The 23,429-nt window shown below is 46.9% G+C and overlaps 1 protein-coding gene across 1 annotated transcript; it reads left to right on the top strand.

Moving 5' to 3' along the window:
* The first annotated feature begins 7,082 nt into the window (after positions 1 to 7,082).
* Positions 7,083 to 10,358, top strand: LOC102907361 (differentially expressed in FDCP 8 homolog). Its single transcript, XM_016005057.3, has one exon. The coding sequence runs from the start codon at positions 7,296 to 7,298 to the stop codon at positions 8,667 to 8,669; it is 1,374 nt and encodes a 457-aa protein (XP_015860543.3). The 5' UTR covers positions 7,083 to 7,295; the 3' UTR covers positions 8,670 to 10,358.
* Positions 10,359 to 23,429: the final 13,071 nt, after the last annotated feature.

Here is a 23,429-nt window from a genome sequence, read left to right as displayed (position 1 = left end):
CCCCTCCCTGAGCTCCTGGAAGGGGAGCTCCGAGCTACCCTGGGGACAACCCCTTAGGCCACACCCCTGCCATCATGCAGGAGTTCTGCTGTCTTCCTAAACTCCCACTTGTGAATCTGTAATCCATTTAATACATTTCTCAAACTCGTCCTTTGTGGTCTATGAATTTCATCCTTCGAATTCTCTAGACAAGAACTCCAAATCCACTGTTTCAGGGTGCTTTGCTGGCTTTGTAAATTTCAGGGACCGTTCTTGCCCTCTTTCCCCCAAGCCTAGCTCATCAAGAGAAGGGCTCTCACTGCCTCTAAAGACTTCCCAGTATTTCCATATCAGCAATAAGAATTCAAATCCTTCAGCAGCTCAGAATTAGGCATGCAAATCTCTAAGTGTCAGCCTGGAACTCTCTATGTAGACCAGGCTGACCAGGAACTCACAGAGATCCCCTTGTCTCTGTTTCTGCTGGCATTAAAGGTATGTACCACCACACCCAGCTGTGAACACTTGTTGCTCTTGAAGAAGACCCAGTTTCCAGAACATGGAGTCTCACAACCATCTGTAACTCCAGTTCCAGGGGATCTGACATCCTCTTCTGATCTCCAGGGACACCAGGCATGCACATGGTGTGAATATATGGATGCAGGCAAAATTCTCATGCTCATAAAATTGTTGTTTGTACCCTGCTTCCTCCTTTTAGGCATCCAGACAGTACTTTCTGGGTCTTTGGAAAGATATTGTCAATGCTATAGGCAGGTCTTCTGCGAAACTATTGACGCTCTACTGTTGAGGGATATTTGAGTGAAGATGTGTCACTGTGATTGGTTTAATATAGAACTGAATGGCCAATAGCCAGGTGGGAGAGAATAGACGGGGTTTCTGGAAAGAGAGAGCATGCTGGGAAGAAGAAAGGCAGGGGTGCGAGAGAGATGTCGAAGAGGTCAGACATAAGGCACAGAGTAGATGTAGTGAGTCACACGGCAGACCATAAATTAATAAAAGCAGGTTAATTTAAGTTGTAAGAGCTAGTGGGACAAGCCTAAGTTAACAGCCAAGCTTTCATAATTAATAATAAGTCTCCATGTCGTTATTTGTGAGCTGGCTGTCCCAACAAAAAACTTGCTACACTCTAGCTTCAGGATTCTTCACTTACCAAAACAGGGTTTCAGAGGCCCTCCATCTATTTGCATTTTCCCCCCTCAGGATCACCAGTCTTGGGTCCAGAGATGGTTCAGTGGGAAAAGGCACTTGCCACCAAGTCTGATGGCCTGAGTTCAGTCTCCAAAACCTAGGGTGTAAGGAGAGAACCAGAAAGTGGTCCTCTGATCTCCACAACATGGCATGTGTCCCCAACCACCCAAACACACAGTAAACCAATGTAATTTAATTTTTTTTAAAGGATCACTGGTCTCCATAGGTAAGTTTTGGGCTCTCAAACAGCAGGTCCTGGGGATACTGTTCCTGACACTCAGGCATTTTTTTTTTTCCAGAGAAACTAAGAAGTTAGGACCAACTTCATAGTTTGTTACAGGTTCAGCCAGTCCCAAGCTGGTGTTCATCTGCCTCCTCTCCTCTCCTCAACTTAGCCCTGTCCTCACTCTTCCCTTTAAAACACAGCCCTGGGCTCTGCATCTTTTTCTGAAATGAGCTCTCTGCAGTGAGGATGCTCAGGTACCAGGGCTCTAAGAATCCTCTCTGCCACTTCCCGGGTGGGGAGCCATTCAAGCAGCAAAGGACACATACAATCTAAACGGAGTCAGGGGATGATGGGAGACATATGACCCCAATGGTGATGGGGGCCATGCACTAACACAAAGCCTGCTGAAGGCAGGGTGTTAGTTTTGGCAGCGAGGGGCTGTCTTGTTGGCCATAGCAACTAGCCCAGCTTTTTACCCTGTGTCTAAGGAGTCCATCTCCGAGGAAACACGCTGCAAATGATTCAAACGAGAATGCTATTAATGTGAGAACAGGAGGTCTGACTGCAGAACAATTGGCTTTGGTTATTGGCTCAACACACAATGCCATGTCAGGCAAACCCACAAAGCATACAGAACTACAGGCTGGAAGTGAGCAAGAATAACCTTGTGATGCCACAAGAACAGGATTTGTGCCTGTTTTGATCTCTTTCATATCTCAAACTGCTAGCTAGTTCAACAAATACATGGGATATAGAAGAGTGTATGCCAATAATCCCAACACCTAGGAGGTAGAGTCAGGGAGGGATACCACACAACTGAGGCCAACTTGGTCTGTATAGCAAGTTCTAAGCTGGCCTAAGATACACATGGAGACCTTATCTCAACCAACAGGGCTGAAGAGATGGTTAAGAAGTTAGTAGCAGTTGCTCCTCAATCATGAAGACCAGAGGTCAGATCCAGGCACCTATGGAACACACTGAGCGTCCCAAGCATACCTATAACACCACTCTCAACAGGGTCAGAGACCGGGGCTTGCTAGCTTCCAGCCTACCTGAGAGAATGCAAACCCCTGGGTTCAGGGAGAGAGACCCTGCCTCAAAGGAATAGGAGGAGAGTGATAGAAAACATCTGACCCACTCCTCTAGCATCTACATGCAACAGATACATACACAAACACACACACATGATCATACACTCAAAACAAATAGATGATAGATAGATAGATAGATAGATAGATAGATAGATAGATAGATAGATAGATCTATACAAACAACAAAAAGATTTGAATAAGTAAAGAGATTAGTGTTGTGGGATATTTGATCACACCATGTGAAGATGTGTCTCTGTCTTTCCTTGCCTGCCTAAGGCACCTTCTGATTGGTTTAATAAAGAGCTGAAGGGCCAATAGCTAGGCAGGAGAGACTAGGTGGGACTTCTAAGGAGAGAGAAAGGAACTCAGGGAAAGAACCTGAGAGGTGGGGGATTCGCCAGCCAGATGCAGAGAAGTTGGACATACAGTACTAAGGAGAGGTAACGAGCCCCATGGCAGAATGTAGATTAATATAAATGGGTTAATTTAAGTCTTAAGAGTTAGTTTGGAACAAGCCTAAGCCAAGGCCAAGCTTTCCCAATTAATAAAAAGTCTCTGTGTCATTTTTCAGGAGCTGGCAGTCCAAAGAAAGTGGTCCTCTGATCTCCATGTGCACATCATGGCACGTGTCCCCTACCACCCATACACACAGTAAATAAATGTAATTTAGTTTTTTTTATAGATTAGTTGCTCACATGGGGAATACCTGTTTTTCCTAAAATGAGCCTGCATTCTTTTGGATGGGCTGTCTCTGAATTAATATTATGGCCAATAGTTTCAGTGCCTCTTGTCCTTAGAGTGAATGATGCTATCTAGGGATATGGATGTAGAGTTTACTGATTTTATGCGGCCACACCCGAAAACCTTCTGGTGTAGTTCATTACTGCCTTAGTTATTGTTTCCTTCCGGAACCCTTTGTTGTGACTTTATGATTTTTGGCTATCACACTTAGAATAGACAAGTGCTGCAGGAAAAGGTTTAGTTCATCAGTTTGCCTTAAGTTCGAAAGCCCCCTGCTTCTGCTTCCCCAGTGGCTGGAATCACAGGTGCATGCCACTGCCCCCTGGTCCAGCTGTTTTGGGTGGCTTCTAGCCTTTCAATCATTTGTTGATTTAGTTTGAGACAGAGTCTTATGTATCGCAGACTTGCCTCAAACTCATTATGTAGTCAAGGCTGGCCTTCAAATCTTGATCCTCCTGCCTCTGTTACCATAACCTATATTAGAACTCTGTTGGACTCCATAAGGGAAAGGAAGCTATTTCTTTCTGGTCAAAATAACCTATGTCTGGCCTGGGTGGAAACATAACATTCCAAGTTACTCAGGACAGAAGAGTTAATACAGTTGGGCCTATTGTTCTGTTTTTTGTTTGTTTGTTTTTCTGACAACTTGACACAAGCCAGGGTCATTCGGGAAGAGGGACTCTCAATGGAGCCAATGCCACCATCAGATTGCCTACAGGCAAATCTGTAAAGCATTTTCTTGTTTGATGACCAAAGTGGGAGGTTCTAGCCAACAAGGGGTGGTGTCACTCCTGGGTAGGTGGTCCTGAGTTGTATAACTAAAAGCAGAGCAGTGGTGGCATAAGTCTTTAATCCCGGCACTCAAGAGGCAGAGGCAGGTAAATCTCTCTGAGTTCTAAGCCAGTCTGGTCTACAAAGTGAGTTCCAGGACAGCCAGGACTACATAGAGAAACCCTGCCTCAGAAATAAATAGATAGATAGATAGATAGATAGATAGATAGATAGATAGATAGATAGATAGATAGACAGACAAACAAATAAACTAAGACACTTGCCAATCACCTAGTAAAGACCATGCCTCAGGAAGGCTGATTCACCTTAAGCCTTGCCAAAGAGATGGGAGGAATAATTATCCCTCTAGTGAGATAACGCACTTCTTTCCAGAAGGCCTATCCATGGTGTGGTTGCCACCGCATAGCTGTGGAGGTCAGAGGACAACTTTTGGGAGTTAGTTCTCCCCCCTCCAACTGTGGGTCCTGAGGTTTGAACTCAGCTCTTCAGGCTTGACTGCAGGTAGTTTTACCCACTGAGTCATCTCACCAGCCCTTAAATTCTTTTATTAACAATACTAAGGAATCCAAAGAGGGGCATCCCAACTTCCCTGGTAGCCCCTCTATTTCGTAGGTGCTGAGATCGCACCACCACACCTGGCTTCAAGCCCTTATGTTTTCTCATAACCTCATTTTCTAACATTCCCTAGGGTAGCCATCCACAGTCCTGTTCCTCCAAGGGTATGTGTAGATATATAAGGGGATTTTTAAATTGTGATTTTTGAAGTCTCAGTTGAAATAGGAACTGGCTTCATGAAGAATTTGGCAGTTAATGAGACAGAGCAAAATGTTGGTATGGGGAGAGGGATGCCATCCTTCACTCATTTTACAAATCAGAACTGAAGGGGCACTGTGAAGGTCAAGTGTAAGGTTGAACTGGAAGTCTGTAAATGGCAAGTGTATAAATGATACAGGGCAGCCTAGTGGGGGAAGGGACGGGAATACTGTGAACGTGGTCTTGAGTGCTCAATGGGGAGTTTTCTCAACTTATTGCATTATCAGGTTACAGGTGGGGATGTCCTTTCCATTGTGGGTCCTTGGGCCCCACCCTCAGAAATTCTGATGGAGCTGATCTAAGTGGGCAGGGACATTCAATATTTACTTCCTGACTTCCTTCCTGAAGGTTATCCTGAAGGAAGAATTGATGAACACAGGAGGTAGAAACTGGTCAGGTAGGGCAAGCACCCCAAGGAAGCAGTTCCAAGAATGTCCTCGCTAGAAGCCAGCAATGTCAGAAGAGTTCCGGTTCCTGTTTCCTCTTTATGTCTTCATTTCTCCTCATGAGCACGCCGCTTAGGAGCTACACTTAGGGCCACTGGAACCGAGAGGGGGTGCTGGACACCTCCTGTTGGCTAACTGGACTGAACAGCTCATCCACCATCCCATTCCTTGCCTCAGTTTCCTGATGAGCCCTTTAAAAAGTCCCTCCCCTCCCCCATGGTCAGGTCGGGTGATGTGTGTCCCAGCATTTGAGAGACAGCTGCAGGTAGATCTCTGTGAGTTAGAGGGCAGCCTGGTCTACACAATGAGTTCCAGGACAGCCAGGGCTACACAATGAGATCCTGGTGTGGTGTTGGGAGATGCAAGTCAGTGTTCCTGTGTGGTTCTGCCTCAGTTCCTGCCTCCGAGAAGTTCCTGCCCTGAGTTCCCTCAGTGGTGGACTGTGATGTGGAACTGTAAAACAAACCCATTCCTCAAGTTGTTTCCAGTCATGGTGTTTCATCCTAGCGATAGAAAGCAAACCGAACAGGCAGGTCTTCAGGCTCCACCTGCTGGGCCATCCTGTCGGCCCATGAGTCTCTCTCGAGACTTAATCCAGAGCCTCACACATGTTGGACAAGAGCTGTGTGTCTGAGCTACACCCCCAGTCCTACAGCTTATTTTTTGTTCCTTATTCTTTTCTAATATTATTATTATATTGAATTTAAATGATTTATTGTATTGTGCAGGTACATATATGTGTGCGTCATTCTGTTGTCTAGGCTCACTTCAATGTTGAGATCCTCTGGTGTCAGCTTCCCTGGGACTGGAATTACAGGTGTAGCACCATGTTCAACCTTGTGTGTGTGTGTGTGTGTGTGTGTGTGTGTGTGTGTGTGTGTGTTGCTTAGTTTGAGACACGGTCTCATCTATTCCAGCCTTGAACTCCTATGTCGCCAAGGAGAATTCTTTTGGAGAGTGAAGGAAGTCAAAGAAGCCTGAGATGGCAGAACTAGCCTTGAACTCTGAAAAGATGGTCATGACACCACAAGTTCTTCCTCCACCGGACAGACGGACCCTCCTCTCCCCTGGCACTCATCCCTTCGGCACCGAGGAGGGTGAGGAAGTATCTTCCCAGTGAAAGCTGACCTCTCTGCCTCCCTCACCCGGCCCTGCCCCAGGCTCCTCGGTTTGTCTCCTCTCCTGGATCCTTCTGCTAAGCCTCTAAACACACTGGACTCAGCCCTCACTCTGAGCCTCTCTACTAACCACCTCTGGAGCCTATTTGTTTGTTCTTGCGTCCTTCCTCCTCCTCTTCCTCCTCCTCTTTTCCTTTTAGACAGGCCCTGAACTCGTGTAAACAAACCCATACATAGATACACACGTATACACATAATTAAAAATAAAACAAAATGCCCAGGAAGCACACACCTTTAATCCCAGCACTTAAGAGGCAGAGGCAGGCAGAGCCCTGTGAGTTTGAGGCCAGCCTGGTCTACATCGTGAGTTCCAGGCAAGCCAGAGCTACAAGGGTGAAATACTATTGCAAAAAATAATAATAAAGGGCTGGAAAGAAGGCTCACGAGTTAAAAGCACTGGCTGCTCCTCCAGAGCCAGGGTTTGATTCCCAACACCCATATGGTACCCCACAAACTGTCTATAACTCCAGTTCTGGGGGAACTGATGTCATTTTCTGGCCTCAGAGAGCACCAGGCACACGTGGTACACAGATACCCACACAGGCAACACACCCCATACACACAAAATACACTAAAAAGTTAAACATAATAATTAGATAAATCGCGGTCCGGTACAATGTAGCGGCAGCCAGCTCAAGGTGGTTCTGACAGCTTCCCCCATGACATCTGCATTCCAGACAGAGGAGAAAGGGTGGAAGAAGGATTCTGAGAAGTCCCGAGTGATCTTTCTGCTCCCGTTCTATTGATTGGAGCGGTCATATTACCATGCCTAGGTGCAGGGGAGACTGGGCAATCGTGCGGCAATGATGACTCCTCACTCAGGATGAAAGGGTGGGATGCTATGGAATATGATGAGAAGCTGGCTCGGTTCCGGCAGGCCCACCTCAACCCTTTCAACAAGCCGCTTGGACCAAGACAACATGAACAGGACCCCAGTGAGAAGTCCCAAGAAGTCACTTCTGAAGACACTCTGCCTGAGCTGCCCACTGGGGAGCCTGAGTTCCACTACTCTGAGCGCGTGATGGATCTTGGCCTGTCTGAAGACCACTTTTCCCGCCCCGTGGGTCTTTTCCTGGCCTCCGATGTCCAGCAGCTGCGGCAGGCAATTGAAGAATGCAAGCAGGTGATTCTGGAGCTGCCGGAGCAGTCAGAGAAGCAGAAGGATGCTGTGGTGAGGCTGATTCACCTCCGGCTGAAGCTCCAGGAGCTGAAGGATCCCAATGAGGAGGAACCCAATATCCGGGTTCTCCTAGAGCATCGCTTCTACAAGGAGAAGAGCAAGAGTGTCAAGCAAACCTGTGATAAGTGCAACACCATCATCTGGGGCCTCATCCAGACCTGGTACACCTGTACAGGGTGTTATTACCGCTGTCACAGCAAGTGCCTGAACCTCATCTCCAAACCCTGTGTCAGCTCCAAGGTTAGTCACCAGGCTGAGTATGAGCTGAACATCTGCCCTGAGACTGGGCTGGACAGCCAGGACTACCGATGTGCTGAGTGCCGGGCCCCCATCTCTCTGCGAGGTGTGCCGAGCGAGGCTCGGCAGTGCGACTACACTGGCCAGTACTACTGCAGCCACTGCCACTGGAACGACCTAGCCGTGATCCCCGCCCGAGTGGTGCATAACTGGGACTTTGAGCCACGCAAGGTGTCCCGCTGCAGCATGCGCTACCTGGCGTTGATGGTGTCTCGGCCAGTGCTCCGGCTCCGGGAGATTAACCCTCTGCTGTTTAACTACGTGGAAGAGCTGGTGGAGATCCGGAAGCTGCGCCAGGACATCCTGCTCATGAAGCCATACTTCATCACCTGCAAGGAGGCCATGGAGGCACGCTTGCTACTGCAGCTCCAGGACCGACAGCATTTTGTGGAGAACGATGAGATGTACTCTATCCAGGACCTCTTAGAGGTCCACATGGGCCGCCTCAGCTGCTCGCTCACTGAGATCCACACGCTCTTTGCCAAGCACATCAAGCTGGACTGTGAGCGGTGCCAAGCCAAGGGCTTCGTGTGTGAACTCTGCAAAGAAGGTGACGTGCTGTTCCCATTTGACAGCCATACCTCTGTGTGCACCGACTGTTCAGCCGTCTTCCACAGGGACTGCTATTACGACAACTCAACCACGTGCCCCAAGTGTGCCCGGCTCAACTTGAGGAAGCAGTCACTGTTCCAGGAACCTGGTCTGGATGTGGATGCCTAGAACATTGGAGGAGGACACCAGGCACCATATCCTCCCCTGTGGCTGTCAACCTGCTGGCATTGCCAGCCAGGTGTTCATTCTCCTCTGGAGACCCCTGAATGCATTCTCTGGGCCTCTTCGTCTCTTTGGGGCCAGAAGGAAGTGACTGTAGCCACCAGGACTCTCATTCCGCAGGTGCTTGCTGAGACTTGGAGTTCTTTGCCTGGCTGTTTTTTGGGTGTGCTGCTACAAGGGGTCAGAGTGCTGCTGCTGCCCCACTATAGGACTCCTTAGGCAGGGAAGCGTGGGTGTGGCTCCCCAGGAAAGTGGGGGGTCACTCTACTGTGGCACAGAGCCCTCCAGTCCTTTACAACCAATCCTTCTGGGCCTTAGAGAGGGCCCTGTCTACACTACCCTGACAACTGGTCGGAAACTCCAGAGGCCTGTCCAGTGAGACCAGAGGAAGCCTCCTGACTGAGTTTTATCTTTGCCGTAGATAATTTAGGTTCTGCTTAGGGGCTTCTGTCCCTCTTAGCACCTTGTCTCCTTAGGGCTTCAGGTTTTCTCTGACTGGGGCTGTTCACAATGGTGTCCCACGCACGGACTGTCTCAGCATCCTGAGAGTCCTCCTCCTTCTCAGTCTGTCAGTCCTGTGTGTTTCCCTGCCCTGTTTGTACAATAAGGAGGGAGGGGTCTGTGGAGCTTTTCTTGGCAGATACGCCTGCCAGGCCTGCTGTAGCCTAGTCCACTTCATCCTGGTGCTCTGAGCTGGGCAGCTGAGGACTCATCCTAAGGAAGATATCTCAGTCTCCAGGGGAACAGGTTCAAGGTCAGGTTAGCTGCTCAGTTGTTGTTGGCCAGTGTGGCATTTGGGGGACCAAATTTTCCCACAGAAGTCTGCCCTGTTGCTGCAGGGCTCTGCTTAAAGATGACCAGTTACTGAGTTTTGATTTAGGAGCCTGGGGCCAAGAGCTAGGAGGAATATTTGCTTGAGAGAGACCCAAGCAGGAGCTCTATGGCCCATGCAGGAAAGTCTAGGCTTTGAAGGTAGGCATGACCTACAGCTTTCCAGTGAGGCACATTCCACCTCCATGCACACACCCCATAAATCTTAGGGTTGAAGGTGTGTAGAGTCAGGGGCTCTGAGAATCTGGCTTCTGTCTTTCTCCCTAGGAAGCAGGAATCGTTTGCACTCCGCCCCTTTGCTCCCTGCCTGGGAATTGCCTTTGACACACACGGGTGGTGGGCAGAGGCCAAGGAGTGTCCCAACTTGGATTTCCCTCACCTTTAATGAGGCACAAGAAGGGATGCCTCAACCAGCAGGATGAAGCTTAGCTTGCTGGCCTGACTGAGGGGTGGATGGACATACTGCCACCTCTGTCTTGCTCCTCTGTACCACCAGGTGGCTTTACTCTTGAGATCTTTTCTGTTTCAATTTTCCCATCTGGAAAATAGGGAAAGTGGAGTTGACCTACCTCAGGGTGGAAGAATAAGGATTCCTTTGCTTGTGACGTGGGTCAGCAGCAGGTCCCTGTCCTGCTTCCTCTTTGGTGTTAAAGAGGGTCTTAAAACCAAATGCCGTTTCCCCACACCCCCAAATCTTTGTGTTTCTTACACTGTATCACATTTCTGTCCCGTGCTATTGGCCCTTCCTGAACTGTGTAATCAGCATCACATGTTCCCAGCTATAAATCATAGTGTCTAAAGAAATGCTACAAGTCCGGTGTTGGTTGAACAAAGTGTGGGGCCCCCTCTTACAATACACCCCAAACCTCCTTCCTCAGTACCTCTTCTCTGCCTTCGACTTCAGGGTGATGTAGATTGTCATGGGTCCCTCTGTGAGTCTACAGCTTGATAAGAAGAGTCTAGCCAGCCAAGTGGCGGCAGTAGTGATGCATGCCTTTAATCCCAGCATTCAGGAGGCAGAGGCAGATCTCCAAGTTCAAGGCCAGCCTGGTCTACAGAGCGAGTTCCAGGACAGCCAGGGCTACGTAGAGAAATCCTGTCTTGAAAATACAAAATACGAGGCCAGCCTGGAGTTAGTTCCAGGAAAGGCGCAAAGCTACACAGAGAAACCCTACCTTGGGAGAAAAAAATAATAATAATCTAGCCAGGAGCAAAAGCCCATTTGCATGGCTAACACTTATGGAAGAGTACACCCAGTGATATCCAGCATGGAACCAGGGAAGCCCAGTCATGACCATGCCATTTTCTCAGTCTCATTAAATATGGGCTATCTAGATTGGTGTATTATGAATCTTGGATAAAGCAGAGTTCAGACACACAAGCCAATTACAGATTTAGGGAAACATCTTGGCCTTCCCTATTTCATGGGTTTCAGTATGGTATTTGAGGATAAATAATATTTAGGGGTTCACTGGGAGAAACATTTATAATGGTGTCAGACAAGGCCTGAGCCTTTTCTGACAATGTGTAGAGAAATTTCCCAATTTTTCTTGGTCTTCATTTGGGTGAGATGGGATGCCCACACATGGGGTTTAGGTTCCAGGAATTTCACATATTTTACCATTTCTCATGTACTTGGCATATAAGGAATGCTCTGTAATAGGAACTTTGTTTCTCTGAAAAAAAAAAAATTAGATAAATCACAAACAGAAAGCAAGGAGGAAAGAAAGACTGAGAATGTAGCTGAGTGGGTAAAGCGACTGCCCTGGAAGCGTGAGGAACTGAGTCATAGAAGTACGTAGAAGCCGGACATGTAGCACGTATCTGGAATCCAAGTGTTCTGTTCTTCCTAGGACAGAGACAGGAGAATTCCTGCAGAAGCTCAGATAACCCAGCATACACAAGAGTTATCCATGAGAAAACTTGTCTGAAACGATGTGGAGGGTGAGAGCTGATGCTTTAAAGTGTCCTACGACCTCGGCAGGAACGCTGTGGTACACACATGCCTGCACTCACACACACAAACGTGTGCACATACATAAACATTTAAAAATTTGTCTTATCACACCCTTCAGAGGCATATTGAGTTTAATATTCATCCAGTCATTATGCACTTACTTTATTAGAAAAATAATTGTTTTTCGAGACGGGGTCTCTCTGTGTAGTCTTGACTGTCCTGGAACTTGTTTTGTAGACCAAGCTGGCTTCAAACTCACAGAGATCTGCCTGCCTCTGCCTCTGGAGTGCTGGGATTAAAGGCGTGCATCCCCAGTGCCTGGCTTGGAAAGATTTTAACAGCTAGGTATGGTGACTCATGCTTATAAATTCCAGCATGAGAAAAGTTGGGGCATGAGTCCCTGAGTTCACAGAATCAGTCTTCACTAGCTTAGGCAACAAAGTGAGACTCTAACTCAACAAAACAAAAAGGGAAAACGAAATTGTGTGTAAGTCTAGTACTGAGAGGGCGTGGGCAAGGGGATTTTAAATTCAAGGTCAGCCTAGTCTACAGAGCAAGTCAGACTCCACAGTGACACAGCCTCTCAACAAAATGACTCAGATGCTGCTGAGGCTCAGGAAATGGCTCAGTGAGTAAAAGCTCTTGCTTTACAATCATGACGAGCGAGTTCAAATCCCCGGTACACACATAAAAGGCTGGGTATGCCTATATGTGCCCATAATCCCAGCAGAGACAAATAGATTCCAAGAGCTTTCTGGCCAGCCAGCCTAGCCAGACCATCCAACTTTTTTGGTTCAGTGAGAGACAGTCTCAAGGCAATAAGGTCTCCACAAGCATACCCACACACTCATGTAAACCACATCACACACACATACCAAAAATAAAATAAAAATGATTAAAAATTTAGTATTTTTTTGAGACAGGGTCTCTTTATCTAGCTCTAACTGTCCTGGAACTCACTCTGTAGACCAGGCTGGCCTTAAACCCACAGAGACCCACCTGGCTCTGCCTCCTGAATGCTGGGATTAAAGGTGTGTGCCACCACTCCTGGCAAAAGTTAAAAATTTTATAAACTCAAGAAAGTAAAAAAGGTCCTTGCCTTAAGAAATCTACATTGTTGTGGAGGGATCCAGAGAACAAATAATAAAGCGCCAAAGCAAAAATTATATCATGGTGTCAGAAAATAAGAAATTGGAGCTGGAGAGATGGCTTAAGAGGTTAAGACAGGTTATTAGTCTTCCAGAGGACCTGACTTGGTTTCCTAGTATCCATCTTGGGCGGCTCACAACCTCCTGTAACTCCAGCTCCAGGAGATCTGACACCCTCTTCTGGCTTCCCCAGGTATCTGCATACACAAATGCATACACACAAACACAAACACACACACACACACACACACACACACACACACACACACACACACACACACAAAGACACACATTAAAAAAATCTAGTAAGGCTGGAGAGGTTAACAGCACTGACTGCTCTTCCAGAGGACCCAGGTTCAATTCCCAGCACCCACATGGCAGCTCGCAACTGTTTGTAGCTCCAGGACAGGGGATCTGGCACCCTCACACAGACACACATGAGGGCAAAGCACCAATGCACCAAAAAAGAAAAAAAGCCTGCTGTGTGGTATTTTTTTTCTTAAAAAAAATCTAGTAAAACATGTAGCTAGAGTTTTCCTGCCTTGCCCACAGTCAGGACAAATCTTTGTCACCTGCCAGTCCCACAGCCACTCAGACCCAACCAAGTAAACACAGAGACTTATATTGCATACAAACTGTATGGCCATGGCAGGCTTCTTGCTAACTGTTCTTATAGCTTAAATTAATCCATTTCCATAAATCTATACCTTGCCACGTGGCTGGTGGCCTACCGGCATCTTCACATGCCGCTGCTCATGGCTGCGGCTGGCAGTGTCTCTCCGCCTCAACCTTCTGCTTCCCAGAATTCTCCTCTCTCCTTGTCCCACCTACTTCCTGCCTGACCACTGGCCAATCAGTGTTTTATTTATTGACCAATCAGAGCAACAGATTTGACATACAGACCACCCCACAGCAAAAACATTTTGAGTAAAAGAAAAGAAGGACTGTCAAGTGCTCAGTTGTTAAGCCCGGGCCCTGCTCTCTCAGAGGACCTGCACTGGGTTCCCAGCACCCCAGTCGGCACCTCACAAGTGCCTATAACTCCAACTCTGGGAGACCAGACAGCCTTTTCTGGATTCTGTGGGCACCCGCGCTCATGTACCCACACAGAGATATATACATACTGACAATTTTTTTAATCGTTAATGAATAAATAAAAACAAATTTTGCATGTGGAGCCAGCAGGATGGGCCTGGGTAAGGGTACTTGCCTCCAAGTCTGATGGCCTGAGTTTGATCACCAGGCCCCACATTGTGGAAGGAGAGAATCAATTCCCACAGGTTGTTGAGTGACTTTCATACATGCACCGTGGCACACATGCCCCCTTCCACACAGAGTAGATCAACGGAAAAGAAAGCGGGGGCAGCTTTAGGTATGGTGCCACTGTATCTTCTTTTTGCTGACAAGGTAAGTGAGGCTCTCCAAGACTCACCACCCAGAACCACAACGCCAGTCAATGGTAAAGGCAGCATCTGAGCCCGCCTGAACCTCAGAATCCCTGATTCTAACCACAGATTAGAGCCTGGAAGGGTAAGAAAGGTAGTGCCATACGGTCATTAGATCAGCTGCATTCTCTCCCCATGTTAGTTTCTTCTCGATTGCTGTGATAAAACACCATGACCAAGGCAGAAGAAAGAGTTTATTATTTGAGTGTGTGTTTCAGAGGGATAAGAATCCATCACCATCATTGTAGGAAAGCATGGCAGCAGGCAGTCATGGTCAATGGAGCTGGAAGCTGAGAACATACATCATCTTGAACCGCAAGCAGGAAGCAGAGAGTGAACTGGAAATGTCTCGTGGCTTTTAAACTTTCACAGCCTGCCCCTCCCCCCTGCTGTGGATACCAAGCTGGCTTTGGAGATGTGTAAAAGTTAAAACCTTCCTTTTTAAAAAAGAAAAAGGGAAGTGCTGCGGGATGGTCTGTATGTCAAATTGCTCTGATTGGTCAATAAATAAAACACTGATTGGCCAGTGGCTAGGCAGGAAGTATAGGCGGGACTAACAGAGAGGAGAAATAAAAGAAGAGGAAGGCAGAAGGACTCACTGCCAGCTGCCATCCTGACAAGCAGCATGAAAAGATGCCGGTAAGCCACGAGCCGCGTGGCAGGGTATAGATTTGTGAAAATGGATTAATTTAAGCTATAAGAACAGTTAGCAAGAAGCCTGCCATGGCCATACAATTTGTAAGCAATATAAGTCTCTGTGTTTACTTGGTTGAGTCTAAGCAGCTGTGGGACTGGTGGGTGACAAAGATTTGTCCTGTGGGCAAGGCAGGAAAACTCTAGCTACACCCCCCCCACACAATCACATACTTCCTCCTGAAAGGCCTTCTAAACCTACCCAAACACTACCTCCAACTGGGGACCAAGTATTCAAACATCTGAGCCTACGAGGAAAGTTTCCCATTCAAACCACCACATTCCCAATCTCACACTACCTGCCCAAGAGTCATCAGGACCTCAGATCTTCTCCACAGTTTTCACTCCAGATTCTGCCTCCCTGAGTGACTTCATCCATCACCATGCAATGCCTTGATGTCTTCAACCCTATATGCACTTCCACATCATCCACCTCCTGTGCCTGTATCTGGCACTTTAACTTCCTCTCTTGTGGCTATTTCTTGTTCTCTGTAACTAACCTTTCCCCTATGCTGGGGATGAAACCAGAGCTTTCTGTATACTTGGCAAGTGCCTCTCTGCTGAAACAAACAGTCCTAAATCTATTATCTTGCTTCGAGCAGAACTCCTTGATGTCCCCTTTTGGCTTTATCTGTGTTTATTTATTTTCCTTTTAGCCTGTACCCCTGACAACATATGCTTTGTGGTTGGTTCAGCTCCTCAGATTCCTTATCCTCACTGTACCACTGTGGTGGTTTGAAAGAAAATGGCCCCCAAAGGGAGTGGCACTATTAGGAGGTGTGGCCTTGTTGGATTGGGTGTGGCCTTGCTGGAGGAAGTGTGTCACTGTGGAGGTGGGCTTTTGTTGCTGTACTGGCTCTACCCACCCGGGTACCCTGGGGCCTAGGGGGTAAGGAGACACAGAGTCAATGACACAGACTCCAGGAGTTGCAAAGCTTTTTATTAAACAAAGGGCTGAGGTGTTTATGTGTGGGCTGTTTTGGGGGGTTTTGCTTTTATGGCTATTGTGGTGTTTCTTGATTTGGCAGTTGTCATCTTGGGGGTCCAGTTTCAGGCTCCTCTAGGGCAAGGCACTATTGTGCATGTTACAGCTCTTTTTTTTTTTTTTTTTTTTAACTTGAGGCTTAGCCTGTTCATCTGGCGTGTGGGCCTTATCTGCCTCATATCACCCTTTAATTTTAAAACATTTTCAGGCAAACAGTGGGAATCGGGGGCCTTGACTCCAATCTTGTCGTCTCCACCTCAAAGGCCCCACAACACGGCAGCCGTGCCTGTCTTAGGTTAGTCCACCTAACGGACTCTTCCCTGTCTTTAATTACCAGCCCTCAGAGGGTGGCGCGTCTGGAGTCTGCCATGGGTGTGCTGGACGTATGACCTAAGCTGGATGCTGTAATTATGATCATCCCATCGAACCTATCCATATCACCCAGGGCACTCACAGGCTTTGCGCTCTCGTGTATGCTCAAGTTACACTGTGTAACCTCAAGTTACACCTAGTGTGACAGTCCACTTCCTGTTGCCTTCTGATCAAAACGTAGCCAGCACGTCTGCCTGCAAGCTGCCTTGCTCCCCGTCATGATGATAATTCACTGAACCTCTGAGCTGTAAGAAACAACCTCAATAAAATGTTTTCCTTTTCAAGAATTGCCATGGTCATGGTGTCTCTTCACAGCAATAGAAACCTTAACTAAGACAACCACTTTTAAAAGTTTTCTGTCCTGTATTAACTAAATAGTAATTCCTTCCCAATATCACTTGACCATACACTGAAAATTAAAAGGGTACAGAATAGATCAGCATGGCCACTGCAAGTATTTTGAACAGTGTTTCATGTAGCCGAGGTTGGCCTCAAACTCACTATGCAGTGAAGATGATCTTGAACCAATCTTCTTGCTTCCATCTCCAAAGTGCTGTGATTCTGGGCCTCCACCACACACAGCTTACAAAGCTCTTTTAAACACTGCTACCCTGACTCATAATTGGCTTTGGGTGTAGGGCATAGAAGTTTAAATGATGGATATGTAGTCTGTGACTTTTAGAAACATACTCAGAACCACTACATGTTTTTTGTCTTTGTTGGCCGTACTGTTCTTAGATTTTTTTGTTGCTTTGTTTTTTCAAGAAAGGGTTTCTCTGTGTAGTTTTGTTGCCTGTCCTGGATCTCACTCTGTAGACCAGGCTGGCCTTGAACTCACAGAGATCCACCTGGCTCTGCCTCCCAAGTGCTGGGATTAAAGGGGTGTGCCACCACCTGGCCTGTTCTTAGATTTTTATTTAAGATTTAAAAAAAAATTATTTTATGTGTATGAGGGATGCTGCCATGTATGTAACTTCACACCACATGTGTGCAATACCTACAGAGACCAAAATGGGTGCATGACATTCTCTGGAATTGGAGTAACAGGTGGTGGTGAGCTGCCACATGGGTACAAGACCTGAATACTGGGTCTCTGTAAAAGCAGTGAATGCTCTTAACTGTTAGGCATCTTACCAATCCTTGTTTAAGATTTTTAAAGTTTTGTGTGTATAAATGTTTTGCTGAATGTATATATGTGCACAACATGTGTGCCTAGGAGCCAGAAAGAGCACTGAAGAGGATGTCAGATCATCTGGAACTGGAGTTACACAGACAATTGTGAGCCACTAAGTGGGTCTTGAGAATGGAATCCAGCTCCTCTGCAAGAGCAGCACATGCTTTAAACTACCTCTCCAGCAACTTGGGTTTTTTGTTTGTTTTGTTTTTGGATTTTCAAGATGGTTTCTCTGAGTAACAGCCTTGGCTGTCCTAGAACTCTTTGTAGACCAGGCTGGCCTAGAAACTCCCAAGTGCTGGGATTAAAGGCAGGCACCACCACACCTGGCCCAACCTCTTGTTTTATTTTCTTATTCTTTGAGAATTTTATACAAAATATTTTGATCATATTCATCCCCAGCTCCCCCTAGTTCCACCCTAGCGCCCCATCCCAAATGTGTGTCTTCTATCATTTTATTCTTATTCTTATTTTGGTTTTTTTTTTTTTTTTTTTTTTTCTGAGACAGGGTTTCTTTGTGTAGCCCTGGCTGTCCTGGAACTCACTCTGTAGCCCAGGCTGGCCTCAAACTCAGAGATCCACCTGCCTCCGCCTCCTGAGTGCTAGGATTAAAGGTGTGCACCACCACCCCCAGCTTTCTTTTGTAATTTTTAGTAATCCATCAGCCCCAGTTTGTATTGACCATATACTGCTGGGTGTGGGGCCCTCCACTGGAACATGGTTGACCTACCAGGAGCCACACCCCTAAAGAAAACTGACTCTCCCTCCTGGAGAAGCCATCAACTGTCCTTAGCTCCTCAGTGAGGGGTGGAGCTCATGAATCTCTCTCTTCGTGCTGGAATGATGCCTGGCTTGATCTTGGGCAGGCAGCCACACCTGCTGGAGTTCTTGAGATTTCACTCCTGGCCTCCCTGACCTCTCGAATCTCAGGTAATTCCGCTGTCCTTCAACTACAGAACTGAGGATGACCTTGAAATCCTGACCCTCCTGTCTCCACCTACCAAGTGTTGTTTACACTACACCTTGTTTATATGGCACATAGCACAGAGGATCAAACCCAGGACTTACTGCATGCTAGGCAAGTATTTTATTAACTAAGCTACAATCTCAGCTCTGTTCTCAGATTATTTTAAAGACCTAATTGTTTGTGTGTGTGTGTGTGTGTGTGTGTGTGTGTGTGTGTGTGTGTGTGTTTGAAGGGGGGCAGGAGTCAGAGGTCCTAGAACTGGAGTTACAGTAGTTGTGAGCCACCAGACTTGGGTGCTAGGAACCAAGCTCAGGTCCTCTGTAAGTGCCATACTCACACTTAGCCACTGAGCTATTTCTCCAATCCCTTATAGTTTACTAAATTACGTGTAAAATCATGTGTTTGAGTGTGGATATGTGCACATGAGCACAGGTGCCTTTGAAAGCCAGAGGCATCAGACCCCCGGAAGCTCGAGTTCTGAGTGTGATAGGAACTAAACTGGGGTCCTCTGCAAGAGCAGTGTGCACTCTTCACCCCTGAGCCATCCATCCCTCAGGCCCTCTCAGATTATTATATGTGGGGTTAGGAAGATGGCTCCGTGGGTGAACCACTTGCCATCAAGTGTGAGTGAGTTCCAATCTCCAGAAACCCGAAGGTGGAGATGGAAATCCCCAGAGCAAACTGACCAGCAAGACTAGCCATATTGGTGATAGCTGGGTTCGATGGAGACCTTGCCTCAATAAATCAGGTGGAAGAGCCATTGAAGATTCCTGACACTAACCTTTGGCCTCCACACACGTGTATGTACAGCCACATCATACAAACATGCACGCATTAGTATTTGTACCACAAACATATATAAACAAATAGAAAAATATTATAAATCTTGACCAATTATCTCCAACTGTTTACTCACCCACATCCCAAGATGGCAAGAAAATGCAGCAAGCATGAAGCTTCCAAATGGCCCTGTCTTGCCATCCCATAGCCTCACTGCATCCCAGAATGGAGATGCCCTTTTCCCTGATTGTTCCACCTCTGATTATGGTCCCACTTCATCTGGGCACCAAATGATTTGATTCGCTCACTCATCACTATTATATCCTGGTGACAGAAGGAGGTCCTGTGGTCCCTGCCCCCAGAGGAGTCTACCCGGAAAACAAAAACGTGAAAAATATCCTAGAGAGAGAGAGGAGAGAGAGCTGGAACGGGCACAGCTGAGCAGACAGGAAAACTTACTAAGGTACAGGGAATACGAACTTGAACTGGGGCTTGAATTATCTGATCTCCCAATAAACAGAACGGAGAGCAGGTGCAGTGGCCCAGAGGCAGGAATCAACACCAGGCAAGCAGGCGAAGGGTCATGGCAGAAAGTCAGAATGCTGGAAAACACATCCAGCCTTACACAGTGAACTGCAGCCCATCCTAGTCAACAGGAGCTCGCTGTTGGCTTTTTCAGTTTCACCTTATGTGCGTTTGTGCATGCCACAGGAGTTCAGGTGCTTGTGGAACCAGAAGAGGGAACAGATCCCAGGAACTGGAGTTGCAGGCATTTGTGAAGGGCCAAACCTGGGTGCTGTGAACTGCTCCTGGATTCTCTGGAAGACCAAGCACTCTTAACCACTGAGCGGTCTCCCAGGCCCCTTGGTGTTTCTTGGTTGTTTTTGAGACAGGGCATCAGTATAGCAGCTTATCTTGCTTTGTCCTGACTCCATCTCCCGAGTTCTAGGACAGGCATGCATCACTACACCCAAACTTTTTTTTTTTTTTTTCCAAAGACAGGGTTTCTCTGTTGTTTTGGTCCCTGTCCTGGAACTCACTCTGTATACCAGGCTGGCCTTGAACTCACAGAGATACGCCTAGCTCTGCCTCCCGAGTGCTGGGATTAAAGGTGTTCACCACCACCACCGGCTTTCTTTTCTTTTTTAGAAGGATTTTTCAGATACCTCCTATCTGACCTGGAACTTGCTAAGTAGATCTTAGCAACCCCAACCCACAGGACTCAGTTTTATTTTTGTATGTGCCCCACACATGTGCAGGTGCCTGTAGAGGTCAGAAGAGGTCACTGGATCCCCTGGAACTAAAGTTACATACAGGTGGTTGTAGGCCACCTGCTCTGGGTGCTCTTAACTGCTGAGTCATCTCCCTAGTCTTAACTTTTGAGGCAAGATCTCCTATGTGGCCCTAGATGGCCTGGAACACATGTAAATCTGGCTGGCCTTGAACCCACAATTGTGCTGATCCTGCCTCTTGAGTGTTGGAATCATAGGCTTGAGCCACTATGCCCAAACACTATTGATTTTCTTGCTGAAGGAGTTTTATTTGGTATGTAGTTCTGACTTCTGATAAGCATAACCAGCATTGTAAAGGATTGCAATCACAGTATAGAATATTCCCATTATCTCAGTTTTCCGTAGACAATCGAGGGAGCCCCCCAGCCTCAGCTGCATCTAATTGCTTGTGAGATTTTTGCCCATATGATTTAATTTCATACTTTAAAGAACGTTACATAGCCCAGGCTGGCCTCAAACACAGAGATGCCTGCCTCTGCCTCTCCAGTGCTGGGACTGAAGGTGTGCGCCGCTAAGCCTGGCCCACTTTCCCACAACCTTTACAGAAAAAGGCAGGCCAAAAAAACTGACAATGGGAAGAAGTGATCGGCTGGACTACAGACTTTATTTGAATCTCATTAGAATTTATCTGGGCCACCCAAGAACACAGGTTAGCTTGGTAAAGACACTTGTCACTTACAATTGGACTAGGAGAGACCAAAGAGACACACAGAGAGAGACTGTGCTGGGAGGAAACATTTCTAGGGTGGGAACAGGAAGATCAAGAGAGTTCAAGGCCAACCTTGGGTACTAAGCAACAAAAACATCTGGTGAGTGGTTGAGCATCTGTGCCTGTAATCCCAGAATTTGGAAAGCTGAGGCAGGAGAATACTAAATTGAAAAAAAAAAAAATCATTTGGCATAAGGGTTTACTCTTTTTTTTTTTTTTTTTTTTTTTTTGAGACATGGTAACATCTGTAGCTCAGGCTGGCCTTGAACCCACAGCAATCTGCCTGTCTCTGCCTCCCACGTATACCACACCAGGTAATTTTTTTTCTAATGACATTTCCCATATGGCAGCAAGGCAAATAAATGATTGTACTTATATTGTTTTTTTGAGGCAGGGTCAGGCATTGAACTTTGTGTCAGTGTATGAACAAGGAGATTGGAGGACAATGTACAGTTCGTTCTCTCATTCACCATATGGATCCCAAGGACTGAATTCAACAGCAAGCTCCTTCACAGTTACCCAGGCAGTCCAGGCCTTGAATTCCTCCCGCCTCCACTTTCTGAGCTGAACTTACAGGAACTTACCGCCACCCTCTGAGGAGGCTGGACTTTGGTTTCTTTTGAATTGAAAGCCCAACCCCTGAGTGAAGTTGATAAAACCTCATAACTATAGTCATGATCCAGTCTAACCTCACTGGATAAGGAAGAACTTTTTTATGCTCATTTTCTTACTCCTGCCCAACTGAAAACAATGGAATCACCGCCAGAGAACAGATGGAGTCCCTCGGAGGTCAGACAAGGCAGATATCTGCTCCCATGAACAAGACAAGCTAACCCTTCAACACAACAAAACTTCCTTCTCCTTAGCAACAGTCATGTCCACAATACTGAGTTTCCTCAGAACTTTCCTTATACCTGGAGCATACTCCACCTCCAGCTCCCTCCCTCTTCCTAAACAGTCTCCTCTTTTCATATCCAATTTTTCATACTTACCGGTATTTCTTTCCGGAGGTGTTGCTTTTGTGGGCCACCCTAACTGTTTCAGCATTTTTACAGGACTGCTTAAAAACTTTGATACAAATTCACATAAAATCATCATTCACTTGAGACATGGTGTGTGTGTGTGTGTGTGTGTGTGTGTGTAAGAGCTGCTAGCCTGACTTTCACAGCTCAAGAAGTTTAGAGACTGGACTGATACCCACAATCCCTTGCCAATAATTGAAACCCGCTCAGAGAGGACCCTGCACACTAACAGGGCGTTTTCTTTAGCAGCCGACTACAAACCCCGCTCCACCTTTGTAACCTTACTTTTGGTTAGCCTGGACTTCCTCCTCACATCGGCGTGGGAATTCCATACACAAAACAGAAATATTCTGGTGATTTAGTCCTCATTTAGACCCAAGTTAGGTGGGGGTGTGGTGAAAGAACTTGGGAGGTGGGGGAAGGCAGGAAGATCAGGAGTTCAAGGTCATCCTCAGCTACATAAGTGATTCATGGACAGGCTTGGCATGAGGTTCTGTCCCAAACAAAACAACCCCCAAATTAAAAAACAAAGAAATCCCGGGTTTATTTCTCAGTGATCACAGCTGTATACAGTTCCTTGAGTATACAGGGGGTGATCTACTACATATTTCCTCATATTAAACCTTTTAATATTTTTTTAAAACAGGCATATCTTAAATCACATTCAGTAACATCTTGTAACGAACAGTGTCCTTTCTCAGCTAGACAGTTTACATGCTGAATTTCGGTACTGTACCTCTTCTTCTGCATCTATTGGCATGCCCTTTTAGAAAGCCACAGAAGCCAAGGCAATCAACGCTTGAAGCAGGCCACACAGTCGGGGGGGGGGGGGGGGGCAGATCAGGAAAATCGCCAAAGCAAGCAATATTCTGGAGCCCAGTTTCGGTAAACTTAGCTGGGAACTCTGTCCAATTTCGAGTGGGCAAGGACAAAATGAACTACCAAGAGCGAACAAGAAGGAGCGGAGGCTCAGCAAGGTTAAGTCACTTGTCCAAGGTTACACCGAGCCTATCAGAAAGCACCAGAATCCCAGGGCTGAACACGTCGTCTTAACTCCCGGGCGCGATCTGCTCTACCTACACCAGGCCACCGCTGACACGTGGTCAGGAGCAGTCTCAAGTATTTGCTGAATTAGTAATGGCTGAAAAGAAAGTTGACTGTAAGGAGCCTGGGTGAGGTTGGGGGCGGAGGGGGGGGGGAAGACACACACACACACACACACACACACACACACACACACACACACACACACACACACACACACACACACACACACACACACACACACACACACACACACACACACACCACAGAAAAGCAGTCCACGAGCA

The sequence above is a fragment of the Peromyscus maniculatus genome, chromosome 3, assembly GCF_049852395.1.
Source record: "Peromyscus maniculatus bairdii isolate BWxNUB_F1_BW_parent chromosome 3, HU_Pman_BW_mat_3.1, whole genome shotgun sequence".
NCBI lineage: Eukaryota > Metazoa > Chordata > Mammalia > Rodentia > Cricetidae > Peromyscus > Peromyscus maniculatus.
The sequence above is the reverse complement of the archived record's forward strand: the minus strand, read 5'-3'. Positions and strand labels throughout refer to the sequence as shown.